This window comes from Phyllopteryx taeniolatus, chromosome 12 (genome assembly GCF_024500385.1).
Source record: "Phyllopteryx taeniolatus isolate TA_2022b chromosome 12, UOR_Ptae_1.2, whole genome shotgun sequence".
Lineage (NCBI taxonomy): Eukaryota > Metazoa > Chordata > Actinopteri > Syngnathiformes > Syngnathidae > Phyllopteryx > Phyllopteryx taeniolatus.
In genome coordinates, this window is record NC_084513.1 from 3,284,690 (window position 1) to 3,302,971 (window position 18,282).

General features: G+C 49.7%; 1 protein-coding gene across 9 annotated transcripts in view; it reads left to right on the forward strand.

Moving 5' to 3' along the window:
• ttn.2 (titin, tandem duplicate 2) overlaps positions 1–18,282 on the forward strand; it is a 258,645-nt gene that overhangs the window by 207,310 nt on the left and 33,053 nt on the right. For all 9 annotated transcript variants that reach the window (XM_061791839.1, XM_061791840.1, XM_061791846.1 and 6 more), the window contains 3 exons: positions 36–623; positions 732–1,034; positions 1,121–18,214. In XM_061791839.1, coding sequence (XP_061647823.1) covers positions 36–623; positions 732–1,034; positions 1,121–18,214 — 17,985 coding nt within the window. The remainder of the gene's footprint in view (positions 1–35; positions 624–731; positions 1,035–1,120; positions 18,215–18,282) is intronic.

An 18,282-nucleotide genomic window follows, 5' to 3' on the forward strand; every position in this document is an offset into this window, starting at 1 on the left:
CACAATGTAATGTCTTGCATCACCTAATTTCTCAGAACCCCCAAGCATCACCATTGACCCAAACATGAAAGATGGCGTATCAGTCCGGGCAGGAGACACAATCGTGGTCTCCGCTTCCAAGATTGTCGGCAAACCTCCCCCTACTGCTGTTTGGTCAAAGGCCGGCCGTGAGCTCAAGAACTCAGACATTGTCACAATAACCAGCACTCCAACCTCCTCCACCGTGGCCATCAAGTACGCCAGCAGGAAGAACACCGGCGAGTACACCATCACTGCCAGCAACCCGTTCGGAATCAAAGAAGAACACGTCAAAGTGAAGGTTCTAGATGTTCCCGGACCGCCGGGCCCAATTGCGGCCAGTAATATTTCTGCTGAAAAGTGCACCCTTACCTGGCTTCCACCAGAGGAGGATGGAGGCTGCGCCATCAAGTCTTACATCCTTGAGAAGCGAGAGACCAGTCGCCTGCAGTGGACCAAGCTGGCTGAAAATGTCATGGATTGCAGATGTGTCAGCACCAAATTGATCAAAGGGAACGAGTACATCTTCAGGGTGTCTGCTGTCAACCAGTATGGCATTGGAGACTCAAGTCTGTCTGCTCCAGTCAAACTGGTCGACAGTTACCGTAAGTTCAGTCAATATTACGGATGTTTCAAGGTGGTCATCATAGCCTTACTGTTTCTGTAATGTTATATTTTCATCACTAACAATGACAACCATCTTCTACTCTCAGGTCCACCAGGCCCACCCTCAACCCCAGAAATTGATAACGTCAGTAGGAACTCTGTTACCATTTCATGGAATAGACCAGTGCAGGATGGTGGCAGTGACATTAGGGGATACCTCGTAGAAAGGAAAGAGAAGCGAGGAATGAGGTGGGTCAGGGCTTCTAAAAGAACGGTCCCAGACCTACGCTTCAAGGTGCAAGGCCTGAGTGAAGGGGTCGAGTATGAATTCAGAGTAACTGCTGAGAACAAGGCTGGGTTTGGAGAACCCAGTGAGCCTTCGCATCCTGCAATGACCAAGGACACCGTGTGTAAGTACTTCAAGAGTAATAATCATTTACCTCTAGGCCACAAAATATTGCTGTTTTTTAACAAAGTTCTTTTCCTTGTTCATCAGATCCACCAGGTCCTCCTTCCAATCCTAGAGTTACAGATACCACTAAAATGTCTGCCACCTTTACCTGGGGACGACCCCACTATGATGGTGGTCTGGAAGTGGATGGATACATTGTGGAATATAAAAAGGAAGGGCATGACGACTGGGAGACAGAAACAGAGTACCACCTGAAGGCTACCGTATATGTTATCGGAAAACTGCAGAAGGGAGGCAGATACCATTTCAGAGTCCGAGCTGTGAACTCTGAAGGAATTGGTGAACCTGCAGAGGTTGAAAAAGTAACCGAACTTGTGGACCAGGAGTCTGTTCCAGACTTTGAGCTGGACGCCGAACTCCGGAAATCCCTGGTAGTCAGGGCTCGTACTTCAATCCGTATGTTTGTTCCCATCCGAGGCCGTCCTGTTCCAGATGTCACCTGGAGCAAAGATGATGTCAATCTGAAAATGCGTGCACATATTGACACTACCGAGTCCTACACACTGCTGGTCATTCCTGACTGCACCAGATATGATGCCGGAAAGTACAACCTCTGCCTGGCGAACGTCGCCGGAAAGAAGACAGGCTTCGTAAATGTGAAGGTTCTGGACACGCCAGGGCCGCCAGTTAATCTCAAACCCAGAGAGATCGCTAAAACAAGCATAACCCTTCAGTGGGAGATCCCCATCATTGACGGTGGCTCCAAGATTCACAACTACATTATTGAAAAGAGAGAGGCCACAAAGAAGGCCTACACTGTCCTGAGCACTACGTGGCAGAAGTGCTCTTTCAAAATCTCTGATCTGGAGGAGGGAGCTTACTACTACTTTCGAATCTCTGCTGAGAATGACCTGGGCATCGGCGAGCCTGCTGAAACCCCCGAACCAATCAGGGCATCTCAGGCCCCTTCACCACCAGAAAACCTGTACATCACTGATGTTACAGCTGACAGCGCCAGCTTGGTGTGGACCAAGCCTCTTCATGATGGCGGTAGCTTGATTACAGGTTATGTCATTGAGGCCCAGAAGAAGGACACTGAGCACTGGCTCCATGTTTCTGCCATCAAGGCTCTGGACTACACTGTGACAAATCTGATAGAGGGTGCAGAATATACTTTCCGCATCATGGCAGTTAATGCTTCGGGTCGAAGCGATCCATGTGAGAGCAGACCGGCAATTATCAAAGAGCAAACATCAAGCCCGTCATTTGACCTACGTGGAGTCTACCAGAAGACGGTCATTGCCAAGGCTGGGGACCGTGTTAAGATGGAGATTCCAGTACTTGGAAAACCCAGACCTGTTGTTTCTTGGAAAAAAGGAGACACGATTCTAAAAGAGACACAAAGAATTAACACAGAAGCTACAGCAACATCAACCATCCTCAACATTGGCGAGATCAAAAGGGCTGATGGAGGACAGTATTCAATGACAGGAAAGAACATGCTAGGCACAGTGACCGAAATAATCACAGTATTAGTCCATGATATTCCAGGTCCACCCACTGGTCCCATTAAGATGGAAGAGGTCTCGTCCGATTATATCCTTATGTCCTGGGAGGCCCCAGAGAATGATGGGGGTGTTCCCATCAACAATTATATTGTTGAAATGCGTGAGACCACTGGTACTTCCTGGGTGGAGTTAGCAGCCACTGTCATACGTACCACATTCAAGGCAGCCCGGCTTATCACTGGAACTGGATATCAGTTCCGTGTCAAGGCCCAGAATCGATACGGCATCGGACCATCCATCGTCTCTGAGCCAGTGGTGGCTACCTATCCGTTTGATGTCCCAGGCCAGCCAGGGCCCCCTGCAGTCACATCCTTCAATAAGGATGCAATGACTCTCAGTTGGAATGAACCATCCTCGGATGGAGGCAGTGCCATCCTGGGTTACCATGTGGAACGAAAAGAGAGGAACAGCATTCTGTGGCAGAGGATCAGCAAAGCTCTTGTGGTAGGAAATATCTTCAAATCAACTGGCCTGGTTGACGGAATTGAATATGAGCACCGTGTTATTGCTGAAAACTTGGCTGGTCTCAGCAAACCCAGCAAACCCTCTGACCCGTTGTATGCTTTGGACCCAGTAGACCCACCAGGTAGACCTTTGGCACTGAACATCACCAGACATGAGGTGACTGTGTCATGGACCAAACCAGAGGCAGACGGAGGATTTTCCATCACCGGATACACTGTGGAGAGGAGAGAATTGCCAAACGGGCGGTGGCTCAAAGCCAACTTCAACAACATCCTCGAGACGGTCTACACAGTCAGCGGTCTGATCGAAGACACTGTTTATGAATTCCGTGTGTTGGCTCGCAACTCGGCAGGCGCAGTGAGTGCACCTTCTCAGCCCTCAGAAGCCATCACATGCAGGGATGACATCGAAGAGCCCCGGCTCAACATTGACTCCCTTTACAGTAGCAATGTTGTCGTCATGGCCGGAGAGATGTTTACACTGGAGGCCAATGTGACGGGTCGGCCCATTCCCTCACTTGTGTGGACCAAGGACGGGAAGGAGCTTGAAGATACCGGCAAGTTGGAAATCAAGATGTCTGCTTTCCACACAACTCTGATCAACAAAGACTCTTTGAGAAGAGATGGCGGCGCAATCACCCTGACTGCCAGTAACCCTGGCGGCTTTGCTAAATTCATATTCAACGTCAAGGTCCTCGATAGACCCGGACCACCCGATTCCTTAACGGTTACAGACATTGCTGCTGAGAAATGCGTCCTCAACTGGCTGCATCCAACACACGATGGTGGAGCCAAGATTGAATACTTCATCATTCAGAAGCGTGAAACCAGCAGGTTGGCCTGGACAAACGTGGCCACGGATCTCCAAGCAAACAGGTTCAAGGTCACGAAGCTTCTTAAAGGCAATGAGTATGTCTTCAGAGTAATGGCCGTGAATAAGTATGGCATTGGCGAGCCGCTGGAGTCCCAGCCTGTCATCTGTGCCAATCCCTACATTCCCAGTGACCCGCCCACACAGCCTGAAGTTACGACCATCACCAAGAACTCAATGGTGGTCTGCTGGGAGCGCCCTGAACATGATGGGGGTAGCAGACTCAACACTTACATTATCGAGAGAAGGGATAAGACTGGACTGCGCTGGGTCAAGTGCAACAGAAGGACTGTAACCGACCTTCGATTCAAGGCCACTGGCCTCACACCGGGCCACGAGTATGAATTCAGAGTTTTTGCAGAGAACAATGCTGGACTGAGCCAGCCAAGTCCCTCAAGTCCGTTCTACAAAGCCATGGACACAATCTTCCAGCCTGGACCTCCAGGGAACCCCAGAGTTCTAGACACAACCAAGTCTTCCATCACCCTTGCTTGGAATAAGCCTGTCTATGATGGTGGCTCTGAAATCACTGGCTATATTGTGGAGACCTGCCTGCCCGAAGAGGATGAATGGACAATTTGCACTCCTAAGAAGGGATGGACAGCTACCTCATTCACTATCACTGGCCTGAAAGAGAACCAAGATTACAAAATCAACATCTGTGCCACCAACTGCGAAGGTGTGGGAGAGCCTGCTGCTGTCCCAGGAACCCCAAAAGCTGAAGACAGGTTACTACCCCCTGAAATCGAACTTGGAGCAGATCTCCGTAAGGTCGTCTGCATCAGAGCCTGTGGCACACTCAGACTCTTTGTACCCATTAAAGGCAGACCGGCACCGGACGTCAAATGGTCAAGAGAGCACGGAGAGTCCCTGGACAAAGCTAACATTGAAGTCACATCGTCATTCACCACTCTTCAAGTTGAAAATGTCGACAGGTTTGATGGCGGTAAATACATGGTCACTGTGGAGAATGCCTCTGGAACTAAGACGGCCTTTGTTAACATCAGGGTACTAGACACGCCCGGAGCACCTCAGAACCTGATCATCAAGGAGGTTACCAAAGATTCAGTCTCGCTCATTTGGGATGCACCTTTAATTGATGGTGGCTCCAGAGTCCGTAATTACATTGTGGAGAAGCGTGAGTCAACCAGAAAGGCCTACTCCACTGTCTGTGCCAACTGCCACAAATCCAGCTGGAAAGTTGGAGAACTAGAAGAAGGAAAGATGTACTTCTTCAGAATCCTGGCTGAGAACGAATATGGCATCGGCCTCCCAGTGGAAACGTTTGACCCCGTTAAGGTGTCAGAGAGGCCCCTGCCTCCAGGAAAGGTGTCCCTCCGTGAGGTGACTGGCACCAGTGTCACTCTCACCTGGGAGAAGCCCGACCATGATGGTGGAAGCAGAATCACCAGCTACATTGTTGAAATGCAGGGTAGAGAAAGTGAAAAGTGGACCCAGGTCATGGCAGTCAAGACCAACGAGGCTTTTGTAACTGGTTTAACACAGGGAGAGGAGTACATGTTCCGTATCTCGGCCACCAATGAAAAGGGCGTTAGTGAGCCACGTGCTCTTAGCATGCCCGTGGTGGCCAAAGATCTGGTTATCCTGCCAACTTTCAAATTGGCTTTCAGCACGTTTAGTGTGCTAGCAGGAGATGATCTGAAGATCGACGTACCTTATGCTGCCTGTCCCAAAGCGACAGCAACCTGGTTCAAAGACGGCGTCACCCTCAAGGAGACAACTAGAGTTAACGCTGAAAGCACAGACGAGAACCTTCTCTTGGTCATTAAGGAGGCCTGCAGAGATGATGTGGGTACATATTCCATCAAACTGATTAACACGGCTGGAGAGGCAACTACGGAGATAAGCGTGATGGTCCTAGACAAGCCAGGCCCTCCAACTGGCCCAGTCAAGCTGGATGAAGTCACTGCAGACAGTCTGGTCTTGTCCTGGAATCCCCCGGAGTACGATGGTGGCTGTAGCATCAACAATTACGTTGTTGAGAAGAGAGACACGTCAACCACTAACTGGCAGATCGTGTCAGCCACAGTGGCTAGAACCACTGTAAAAGCTGTACGTCTGAAGACAGGTTGTGAGTACCAATTCAGGATTGCTGCAGAGAATCGATATGGCAAGTCCTCAGCGCTGCTCTCTGAAAGTATTGTGGCTCAGTATCCATTCGAGGTTCCCGCTTCACCGCGTTCGGTCATTGTACAGTCAGCCACCAAGGAGACCATGCTGGTCGTATGGGATAAACCCAGCAGTGATGGTGGAAGCAAAATCCTGGGCTACCATCTTGAGCTCAAAGAGAAAAACAGCATTTTGTGGGTGAAGCAGAACAAACAGCTTATCCCAGACTCCCGATTCAAAGTGGTTGGCCTGGAAGAAGGTATCGAATATGAGTTCAGAGTTTACGCTGAAAACATTGTCGGCATAAGCAAACCCAGTATCGTGAGTGAATTGCAGGTAGCCAGAGACCCTTGTGACAGACCAGGAAAGCCTGAGGCTGTCATTGTAACAAGAAACCAGGTGACCCTCCGATGGTCCAAACCTGAGTATGATGGTGGCATAAAAATCATCGGGTATGTGGTGGAGAAGAAGGAAGGAGCCGGGCGCTGGATGAAGGCCAGTTTCACCAACATCATTGATACCTCCTTTGTTGTCACGGGTCTCACTGAAGACCAGATTTATGAGTTCCGTGTCACTGCCAAAAATGCAGCGGGTGTCAGCAGTCAACCCTCTGATTCTACTGGAGCTATCACTGCCAAGGATGAGGTGGATCCACCCCAAATTGACCTTGATGCCAAGTACTCCCAGGCTGTGGTTGTGAATGCTGGAGAGTCATTCAGGCTTGAGGCAGCTATCTTCGGCAAACCTGTTCCCATGGTACACTGGCTGAAGGAGGGCCAAGTCATGAGTGAAGCAGCACGCCTGGAAGTCAAGAACACGGACTTTTTGGCCTGTATTGTTGTCAAAGAAGCAATTCGTGTTGATGGAGGCCAGTATACTTTGCTGGTGAAGAATGTCGGCGGAGAGAAATCTGTGAACATTAATGTCAAAGTTCTGGACAGGCCTGGTCCGCCTGAGGGCCCCATTTCAATCTACGGTGTCACGAGTGAGAAATGCTCAATTTCCTGGAAACCACCTTTGCAGGATGGAGGTAGTGATGTTTCCTATTACATTGTTGAAAGGAGAGAGACGAGCCGACTGGTTTGGACGGTAGTTGAACAGAAAGTTCAGACCCTGAACTTGAAGATCACCAAGTTTCTTCCTGGGAATGAGTACATCTTTAGAGTGATTCCAGTGAACAAATATGGAGTCGGTGAGCCTCTGGAATCTGAGCCAATGATTGCCAGAAATCCATTTGTTACTCCCAACCCACCAACAGAGGTAGAGGTCTCCACAATTACTAAAGACTCCATGGTAGTGACCTGGGAGCGACCAAGTAACGATGGTGGCAGTGCCATCCAAGGCTATGTTGTGGAGAAACGTGACAAGGACGGTGTTAGATGGACCAGGTGCAACAAGCGTACCGTGAGCGAGCTCCGTTTCAGAGTTACCGGGCTCCTAGAAAACCACAGCTACGAATTTAGGGTCTCTGCCGAGAATGCTGCCGGTGTGGGAACACCCAGTCCCCCAACAACATATTTCAAAGCTTTGGATCCTATCTTCAAACCAGGCCCGCCAAACAATCCCAAGGTGGTGGACTCATCAAGGTCTACCGTTTCCTTGACCTGGGGTAAACCCATCTATGATGGTGGCTGTGAGATTCAGGCCTACATTGTTGAGGCATGCAATACTGTGTCAGATGAGTGGTTCATGTGCACTCCTTCCTCTGGAATCACAGACACACGGTTTACCGTGACAAAGCTCTTGGAGAAGCACGAGTATCAGTTCAGAGTGTGTGCCATCAACAAAATCGGTGTTGGTGAGCACGCTGATTGTCCAGGAAAAATCACTTTGGAAGAGAAGCTCGAAGCACCAGATCTGGACCTGGATGCCAGTTTGAGGAAAATGATCAATATTAGAGCGGCAAGCACCCTCAGGCTCTTTGTTCCTGTAAGCGGTCGTCCAGCCCCTGAGGTAAAATGGGGCAAGGCTGATGGGGAGCTTAAGGAGACGGCCCAAATTGATAACACAGGTAGCTACGCGTCACTTGTGATTGAGAACGTGGACCGATTTGATAGCGGCAAATACACACTTACTGCCGAGAATGCCAGCGGAGTCAAGTCTGTCTTCATCAGCGTCAGAGTCCTGGACACCCCAAGCCCTCCAAATAACCTCTTTGTCAAGGAGATTACCAAGAATTCTGTCACACTCACATGGGAGCCTCCGCTTCTGGATGGCGGCTCAAAGATTAAGCAGTACATCGTGGAGAAGCGGGAGAGCACTAGGAAGGTTTACTCTTCCATCACCATCTGCAATAAGATGACATGGAAGGTAGAACCTCTCCCAGAGGGTGGAATATTTTTCTTTAGAGTGCTAGCTGAGAATGAGTACGGTGTCGGTCTGCCTGTTAAAACCATTGAACCAATTAAGATATCTGAGAAGCCGCAGCCCCCTGGTAAAGTCAGCGTTGTTGATGTTACACATAGTACTGTCACCCTGACTTGGGAGAAGCCTGTACATGATGGCGGTAGTAGGATAAGCCACTATGAAGTCGAACTGGCTCCTATAGACAGCGAATCCTGGTCGGTTTGTGCTAGTGTGAAGGCAACCGAGGCCCTGGTGAGTAACCTGCTCAAGGGAGAAGAGTATCAGTTCAGAGTGTTGGCTGTCAACGACAAGGGCAGGAGCGACCCCAGGCAACTGGCTCATTTGGTGGTCGCAAAGGACCTTGTGATTGAGCCTGCTGTTAGACCTAAAATGAGCAGCTACAGTGTCCAAGTGGGATATGACCTCAAGATCGAAGTGCCAATCGCAGGCCATCCAAAGCCGACCATCTCTTGGTCCAAGGACGGAGCTGCCCTCAAGCAGACCACCAGAGTCAATGTCACAGATTCAGCACGTCAAACCACAGTTACTATAAAGGATGCCACCAGAGAGGACGGAGGCATGTACAGTATTACTGTAGCCAATGATCTAGGATCTAAGGAAGCCACTGTTGAGGTTATCACGTTAGATAAGCCCGGACCACCTACAGGACCTGTCAAGTTAGAGGATGTCAGTGCCGAGAGCATCACACTTGCATGGGAACCTCCTACTTATACAGGTGGCTGCCAAATATCCAACTATGTTGTCGAGAAACGAGATACGACCACCACAAACTGGGTAGTGGTGTCTGCCACTGTGGCAAGATCAACACTCAAAGTGGGCAATCTGAAGACCGGCGCTGAATATCAATTCAGAATCTACGCTGAGAACAGATACGGCAAAAGTTATGCCATTGATTCTGACCCGGTTGTGGCACAGTATCCATTCCAAGAACCTGGGCCACCGGGTACACCTTTTGTATCTTCATACTCTAAAGACTACATGGTAGTGGAGTGGCATAAACCTCCATCTGACGGAGGCAGTGCTATCTTGGGCTATCATCTTGAAAGGAAAGAGAAGAACAGCATCCTTTGGACCAAGATTAACAAGACACTCATCCAAGACTGCAGGTTCAAATCCACTCCTCTGGAGGAAGGAATTGAATATGAATACAGAGTCTATGCAGAGAACATTGTTGGCATTGGAAAGTGCAGTAAAGTCTCAGAGGTCTATGTGGCCCGCGATCCATGTGATCCTCCTGGCTGTCCGGTGCCACTGATCGTGACCAGACACTCGGTGAAACTCAGGTGGACGGCCCCACAGTACAACGGCGGAAGTTCGATTACTGGTTATGTTGTGGAGAAGCGTGATCTTCCTGAAGGAAAGTGGATGAAGGCCAGCTTTGCAAACGTTTTGGACCTTGAATTTACAGTGATCGGCTTGACAGAAAACAGCAAATATGACTTTAGAGTCATTGCAAGAAATGCAGCCGGTGCTGTCAGCAAGCCCTCCGAGTGCACTGGATCCATCACAGCAATAGATGAAGTTGACCCACCCACGTGTGAGACAGATGCCCTGTATAACCAAACCCTTGTCATCAATGCTGGGGACACATTCAATCTGGAGGCCAAAGTGGACGGAAAGCCCATTCCCATGGCTCAGTGGTTTAAGGGCGATGTTGAAGTGGAAAACTCTGCCAGAGCTGAGACAAAAAATATAGACTTTAAGGCTCTTCTTGTTGTAAAGGATGCCATCAGAGTGGATGGCGGGCAGTACACACTGGTACTGACCAACGTGGCAGGCAGCAAGACTATCCCATTCAGTGTGAAGGTCCTGGACAGACCAGGTCCATCAGAGGGACCACTTACTGTCAGCAATGTCACTGAGGAGAAGTGCTCCCTGTCGTGGCTTCCACCAAGGCACGATGGAGGCAGTGGCATTTCTCACTACATCATCCAAAAGAGAGAGACAAGCCGCCTGGCTTGGACTGTGGTCTCTAGTGACTGTGGCGCTACCATGTTCAAGGTCACAAAACTCTTGAAGGGTAACGAATACATCTTCAGAGTTATGGCAGTCAACAAATATGGCGAGGGTGAGCCTCTGGAGTCAGCACCAGTTATCATGAGGAATCCATTCGTCCCCCCTGGCACACCTCAGGAGATTGAGATCACCAACATTACCAGGGACTCCATGACTGTCTGCTGGAATCGCCCCGAGACAAATGGAGGCAGTGAGATTGTTGGCTACATTGTGGAAAAGAGAGACCGGGCTGGCATAAGGTGGACCAAATGCAACAAACGCAGGGTAACAGACTTGCGTTTCCGGGTGACAGGACTAACTGAGGACCATGAATATGAGTTCAGGGTTTCTGCTGAGAATGCAGCTGGCGTGGGTCAGCCAGGTCCGGCCACACCTTACCTGAAGGCATGCGACCCCACTTTTGAGCCTGGCAGCCCCACAACTGTTCATGTGACAGACACCACCATGGACTCCATAAGTCTGGCATGGCACAGGCCCATATATGACGGTGGCTGTGAGATTCAAGGTTACGCTGTTGAAATCACAAAGGCTGATGAGGAGGAGTGGACGATTTGCACGCCACCCTCTGGAGTAAATGCCACCAAGTTTACCATTACCAAGTTGATTGAGCACCAGGAATACAAAGTGCGCGTCTGTGCCATCAACAAGCAGGGCATTGGGGAGCCAACCGAAGTTCAGGGCATGGTTACGCCTGTGGCTAAAATGAATGCCCCAGATATGATTCTGGATGCAGAACTCCGAAAGGGAATTGTTGTCCGTGCGGGTGCTCCAATGAGAATTGGCATTCTATTTAAGGGTCGTCCCACGCCAGAAATTAGCTGGGCCAAGGAGGACGGTGAACTGCCCAGTAAAGTTCAACTTGAGACTGGTGAAGACTACACACAGCTCTCCATTGACATCTGTGACAGACATGATGCCGGAAAATACATCCTTAATCTCCAAAACAGCGCTGGCACTAAATCTGCATTTGTTTCTGTCAAAGTTCTGGACACTCCAGGAGCGCCCGTAAACCTCACCGTCAAAGACATTAAACGGGAAAGTGTCACCCTGAGTTGGGAGCCCCCTCTTATTGACGGTGGTGCAAGAATAAAAAATTACCTGGTTGAAAAGCGCGAGTCCAACAGGAAGGTTTACGCTAATATTGACAACAAGTGCACAAAGACCAGCTACCGAGTTACTGGCCTCACAGAGGGAAGTATCTACTACTTCCGAGTCCTTGCCGAGAATGAGTTTGGTGTAGGACTGCCAGCAGAGACAACAGACTCGGTTAAGGCCTCTGAGCCTCCTTTGTCCGTAGGTAAAGTCATTGTAACCGAAGTTAGTAAAACAACTGCCTCACTGTCATGGGAGAAACCGGTCCACGACGGAGGCAGCAGGATTATCGGCTACTATATTGAAATGAAAACTATGGACTCAGAGGAATGGGTGGTGGTCACCACAACCAAGACCTGTGAAGGCACTGTCACAGGCCTCAGTGCTGGACATGAATATCTTTTCAGAGTCTCTGCCTTCAATGACAAAGGTAAGAGTGACCCGAGGCCTCTCGCTGCACCGGTCATAGCCAAGGATTTGACTATGATTCCCGGATTCAGGATGAGCTACAACACTTACAGTTTGCAAACTGGTGAAGATTTGAAGATTGAGATTCCTGTGATTGGGCGTCCGATCCCAAAAGTGGAGTGGAAGAAAGAAGGACAGGCTCTTAAAGAGACAACTAGGTTAAATGTATGTGATACACCCACATCTACAAAGCTGTGCATCAAGGATGCCAAGCGTGAAGATTCAGGAAAATATATCGTCACAGCCACCAGCAACATCGGAACTGCAACTGAAGAGATTACAGTTATCATTCTTGATAAACCGGGCCCGCCCACAGGTCCTGTGAAGATTGAAGAAGTGAGCTCCAATTATATGACGCTCTCCTGGGAACCACCAATGTATACTGGCGGCTGTCAGATTAACAACTACATTGTGGAGAAGAGAGACACTACCACAACAGCTTGGCAGATTGTGTCTGCGACCATAGCCAGGACAACCATCAAGGTCAGCAACCTGAAGACTGGTATGGAATATCAGTTCAGAGTGTCTGCTGAGAACAGATATGGAAAGAGTTCTGCTATTGTCTCACCCCAAGTCATTGCTCACTATCCATTCAATGTGCCTGATGCGCCAGTGACACCCACTGTAACTGCTGCAACCAAGGACAGCATGGTTGTTGAGTGGAAGCCCCCAGTAAGCAATGGTGGCAGTCCCATTCTTGGTTACCATCTGGAAAGGAAGGAGAGGAACAGCCTCTTGTGGACTCAACTCAGTAAGCTTCTCATCCCCGATGCACATTTCAAGACCACAGAACTGGAGGAGGGCATTGAGTATGAATTCAGGGTGTATGCAGAAAACATTGCAGGACTGAGTCCGGTTAGCAAGATCTCAGAAAGCACAGTGGCTCGGGATCCCTGCGACCCACCTGGTACTCCCGAGGCAATTGAAATAACACGGAACCATGTAACACTCCGGTGGACCACACCCCCGTATGACGGAGGCAGCGTTATTACCGGCTATTTGATTGAAAGGAGGAAACACCCTGATACCCGCTGGATGAAGGCCAGCTTTACCAACATCCTTGAAACCCAGTTCACCCTCACTGGTCTCACTGAGGACTGCATTTATGAGTTCAGAGTTGTCGCCAAAAACGCAGCTGGCATATCAAGCCATCCCTCTCCAAGCACAGGAGAAATAACTGCCAAAGACGAAATTGAGGCCCCAGAAGCAACCATGGATTCCAAATTCAAGGATCTAACTGTTGTTCATGCTGGTGAGACTTTCGTCATTGATGCCGACTACACCGGCAAGCCTCTGCCTGAGGTCATCTGGTTGAAGGATGGAAAGGAGATTGACAAGACTACGCCAAGAATGGAGATAAAGACCACACTCACACGCACCGTCTTGACAGTGAAGGACTGCATCCGAACGGACGGTGGACATTTTGTTCTCAAACTAGTTAATGTTGGAGGAGTCAAGATGATCCCAGTTAACGTTAAGGTTCTGGATAGACCCGGCCCTCCGGATGGGCCACTAGAAATCAAAGGTGTCACGGCTGAAAAGTGTTATCTGCATTGGAACCATCCCTCGCAGGACGGTGGAGCAGGTATTTTACACTATATCATTGAGAAAAGAGAGACCAGCCGGTTGTCGTGGACTATGGTGGAGCCCAAGATTCAAGCGATCAGCTACAAAGTCACCAAACTGCTGCCCGGAAATGAGTACATCTTCAGAGTCACGGCTGTCAACAAATATGGTGTTGGTGAGCCGCTAGAGTCTGAGCCAGTTGTTGCACGCAATCCATTCACCACCCCAAGTGCTCCCTCCATGCCAGAGGCCGGTGCAATCACCAGAGACTCCATCGTGCTCACCTGGGAAAGGCCAGAAAGCAACGGGGGAGCTGAGATTGAAGGCTATATCCTTGAAAAACGCGACAAGGTTGGCATCCGATGGAGCAAATGCAACAAGAAGAGGCTAACTGACCTGAGGTTCCGATGCACTGGTCTCATCGAGGGCCATTCTTATGAATTCCGGGTTTCTGCTGAAAATGCAGCTGGCATGGGCACACCCAGTGCACCAACTCAGTACATCAAGGCATGTGATGCGATTTACACACCAGGACCTCCAAACAACCCCAAGGTCATTGACCATTCCAGCACAACTGTCTCCTTGACCTGGACTAGGCCTATATATGACGGCGGAGCGCCCGTCAACGGTTACATTGTTGAAATGAAGGAGGCTGCACTGGATGAATGGGTCATTTGCACCCCATACACAGGTGTGCAGGCTACGAACTACACCGTGAAAAATCTGAAGGAGAATGCAGAGTACAATTTCCGGATCTGCGCCGTTAACTGCGAGGGTGTGGGCGAGCATGTAGACCTGCCTGGCTGCGTGATCGCGGCTGAGAAGGTGGAAGCTCCTGAAATTGAACTTGACTGTGATCTAAGAAAGATGGTCAACGTTCGGGCCACAGCCTCCTTGCGTCTGTTTGTCACAATCCGCGGGAAGCCTGAGCCTGAGGTCAGGTGGTCAAAGGCAGATGGCACTCTGAATGAGCGTGCCCAGATTGAGGTGACAAGCTCCTACACCATGTTAGTGATTGAGAATGTCGACCGATTTGATACCGGCAAATATATACTGACACTGGAGAACATGAGTGGCTCAAAATCGGCCTTCATTAACGTCCGAGTTCTAGACTCGCCTAGTGCCCCGACGAACCTCGAAGTGAAAGATGTGAAAAGAAATTCGGTTTCTCTCGCCTGGGAGCCTCCTCTCATTGACGGCGGGGCCAAGATATCTCACTACATTGTGGAGAAGAGAGAGCAGAAGAGGATGGCATTCACCAGTGTCAGTACTAATTGTGTGAGGAACTCTTATATGATCTCTGATCTGGAGGAGGGAAGACGGTATTACTTCCGTGTGCTGGCAGTAAATGAACTTGGTGTGGGTCTGCCTGCCTCCACGGAACAAGTCAAAGTTTCTGAGGCTCCTTTGCCTCCTGGTAGAGTTCAGCTGGTGGACGTGACTCGTCACACTGTCACACTGTCCTGGGAGAAACCTGACCATGATGGTGGCAGCAAGATTACAGGCTACAGTGTGGAGATGCAGCCCTACGGAGATGAAAAATGGAGTTTGTGCAGTGAAGTTAAAGCACTGGAGGCCACAATTGGAGGTCTCACAACAGATGAAGAGTACTTTTTCAGGGTTATCGCAGTGAATGACAAGGGTAGGAGTGACCCCAAACCTCTAGCTGACCCCGTGATTGTAAAGGATATCACGGTGCAACCCATCGTCAACCTGCTGTTCAATACGTACAGTGTTAAAGCAGGAGATGACCTGAAGATTGACATTCCCTTCAAAGGCAGACCGCAGCCTGACGTGTCCTGGAAGAAGGATGGCGAGGTGCTGAAGCAGACGACTCGAGTCAATGTTCTCACCTCCAAGACCTCATCTAAAATCTTCATCAAGGATGCCACCAGGGAGGACGTAGGAAAGTATGAGATCACCCTTACTAGCGCAGTGGGCACCACGACAGGTGAAATCTCAGTTATCATCCTGGACAAACCGGGCCCGCCCAGTAACATTAAACTGGATGAGGTGAGCGCTGACTTCATCTCTCTGTCTTGGGATGCTCCAACCTATGACGGCGGATGCCAGATTAATAATTATGTGGTGGAAAAGAGAGACACGACCACAATCAATTGGCAGATTGTGTCTGCCACAGTTGCCAGAACCTCAATTAAAGTGTCCCGTCTCACTCAGGGAACAGAGTACCAGTTCCGTATTGCAGCTGAAAACCGATATGGGAAGAGTCATGCTGTTGATTCTGCTCCTGTTGTTGCTCAGTATCCATTCGAGCCTCCGGGCTCTCCAGTCAACATTCGTGTTTCTCATGCCAACAAGACTGGCATGCTTGTTGTTTGGGACTGTCCAACCAGGGATGGCGGAAGCCCCGTTATTGGTTATCACATTGAATGCAAAGACCAAAGCAGCATCCTTTGGACTAAGGTGAACAGAGGTCTTCTGGCTGAGAGCCAGTTTAAGATGACTGGCATTGATGAAGGCTTGCTCTATCAATTTAGAGTCTATGCAGAGAACATCGCTGGGATTGGTCCAGGCTCTAAAGCCAGTGAGCCAGTGGCCGCAAGGGATCCATGTGAACCTCCTCGCAACCTTAGAGTCACCAACATCACTAGGACCTCGGTCTCACTCTTCTGGGAGACGCCAGAACATGATGGTGGAACGAAGATTACCGGCTACATTGTTGAACGCAAAGAGGTTCCAAATGGCCGCTGGCTGAAGTGTAACTTCACCAACCTCCAGGACACTTACTTCGATGTCACAGGCCTCACTGAAGACGTCCAGTATGACTTCCATGTTATCACTAAGAATTCTGTTGAAATGTTAAGTGTTCCTTCTGAGAGTACTGGACCTGTAACAGTCAAGGATGATGTAGATCCACCCACAATCATCTTGGAAGAAAAGTTCAGACAGGTGGTTGTCATTAAAGCAGGAGAAATTATTCAAATTGATGCTGAAACAACTGGGCGACCACTCCCTGTGGTGTCGTGGTCTAAAGATGGAAAGGAGATCGAGGCCAAGGCTAGGTGTGAAATCAGCACCACCAACTTCACAACTACCCTGGTTGTAAGAGATGCTATCAGGAGGGACTCTGGCCAGTATGTCCTGACTCTGCACAATGTGGCAGGAACCAGGTCTGTGGCTATCAACTGCAAGGTTCTGGATAGGCCTGGACCTTCTTCGGGACCCCTGGCTGTGTCTGGCCTGACAGCAGAAAAATGCACCTTGACCTGGGGACCTCCCCGGGAGAATGGTGGGGCTGATATTATGCATTACATTGTCGAAAAACGGGAGACTAGCCGACTGGCGTGGACTCTTGTCCACGGTGACATGAAGGCCACCACCTGCAAAGTCACCAAGCTGCTCAAAGGAAATGAGTACATTTTCAGAGTTAGAGGAGTCAACAAATACGGGGACGGCGAGGCCCTTGAAAGTGAGCCAACAAAGGCCATCGATCCATTCACAGTACCCGCTGCTCCCACTAACGTCCAGGTTACCTCTGTTACGAGCGAGGCAATGACCATCTGCTGGGAAAGACCAGTCTTTGATGGTGGAAGCAGCATCTCTGGCTATGTCATCGAAAAGAGAGAGAAGACCGGCCTTCGCTGGTGCCGTGTTAACAAGAAAGCGGTTTATGACCTCAGAGTCAAAGCGTCACACCTTCGGGACGGCTGTGAGTATGAATACAGAGTGTTCGCAGAGAATGCTGCCGGCCTCAGCGCTCCCAGCATTGCCTGTCCACTCACCAAGGCGGAAGATCCCCAGTTCTTGCCTTCACCACCCGCTAAGCCTAAGATAATTGACTCGACAAAGACCACCATCACCCTGTCATGGAACAAACCTCTATTTGATGGTGGTGCACCTGTGACCGGTTACAGAGTGGAATACAGAAATACTTTGGATGACGAATGGACAGTCGGGGTCCAGAACACCAAGAATACAGAGTTCACAGTGGTGGGACTGACACCTGGTGCAGAGTACATGTTTGTGGTCAAGTCCATCAACAAGATTGGAGTCAGCGAGTCCAGTCCGGAGTCGGAAAAACAACTGGCCAAGGAACGAGAGGAAGAGCCCGTTTTTGACATTAGCAATGACATGAGAAAAACTCTGATTGTGAAGGATGGCAGCTCGTTCACCATGACAGTGCCCTTCAGAGGCAAACCCATCCCCAATGTAACTTGGAGCAAGCCAGATGTTGACCTAAGGGTCCGTGCTGTCATTGACACCACGGAGACCTTCACCTCAATCACCTTAGAGAAAGCAACTCGCAATGACTCTGGAAAATACACAATCACCTTGTCCAGTGTGGCTGGTACTGCTTCATTGACCCTCAATGTCAGAGTCCTGGATTCTCCTGGACCTCCGACTTGTGTCTTGGTCAAGGATGTGACCAAGAACTCAGCGACTGTGACATGGGACACTCCAGAGAACGAAGGAGGAGGACCCGTAAAAAACTATCTAGTGGATATTCGTGAGGCCAGTAAGAAGGGCTGGACTCAGTTGACTGACACATGCCATAGGCTGACGTACAAGGTGTCAGACTTGGAGGAGGGTGGAGTGTACTACTTCAGAGTGACCGGTGAGAACGAGTATGGCATAGGAGTTCCTGGTGAGACCAAAGAAGGAACCAAGATCTCAGGTATTACACTTTTCATTCAGTAATGCTTCGCAGAATGTTGTAAGGAGATCACATTGCTTTTATTCCCC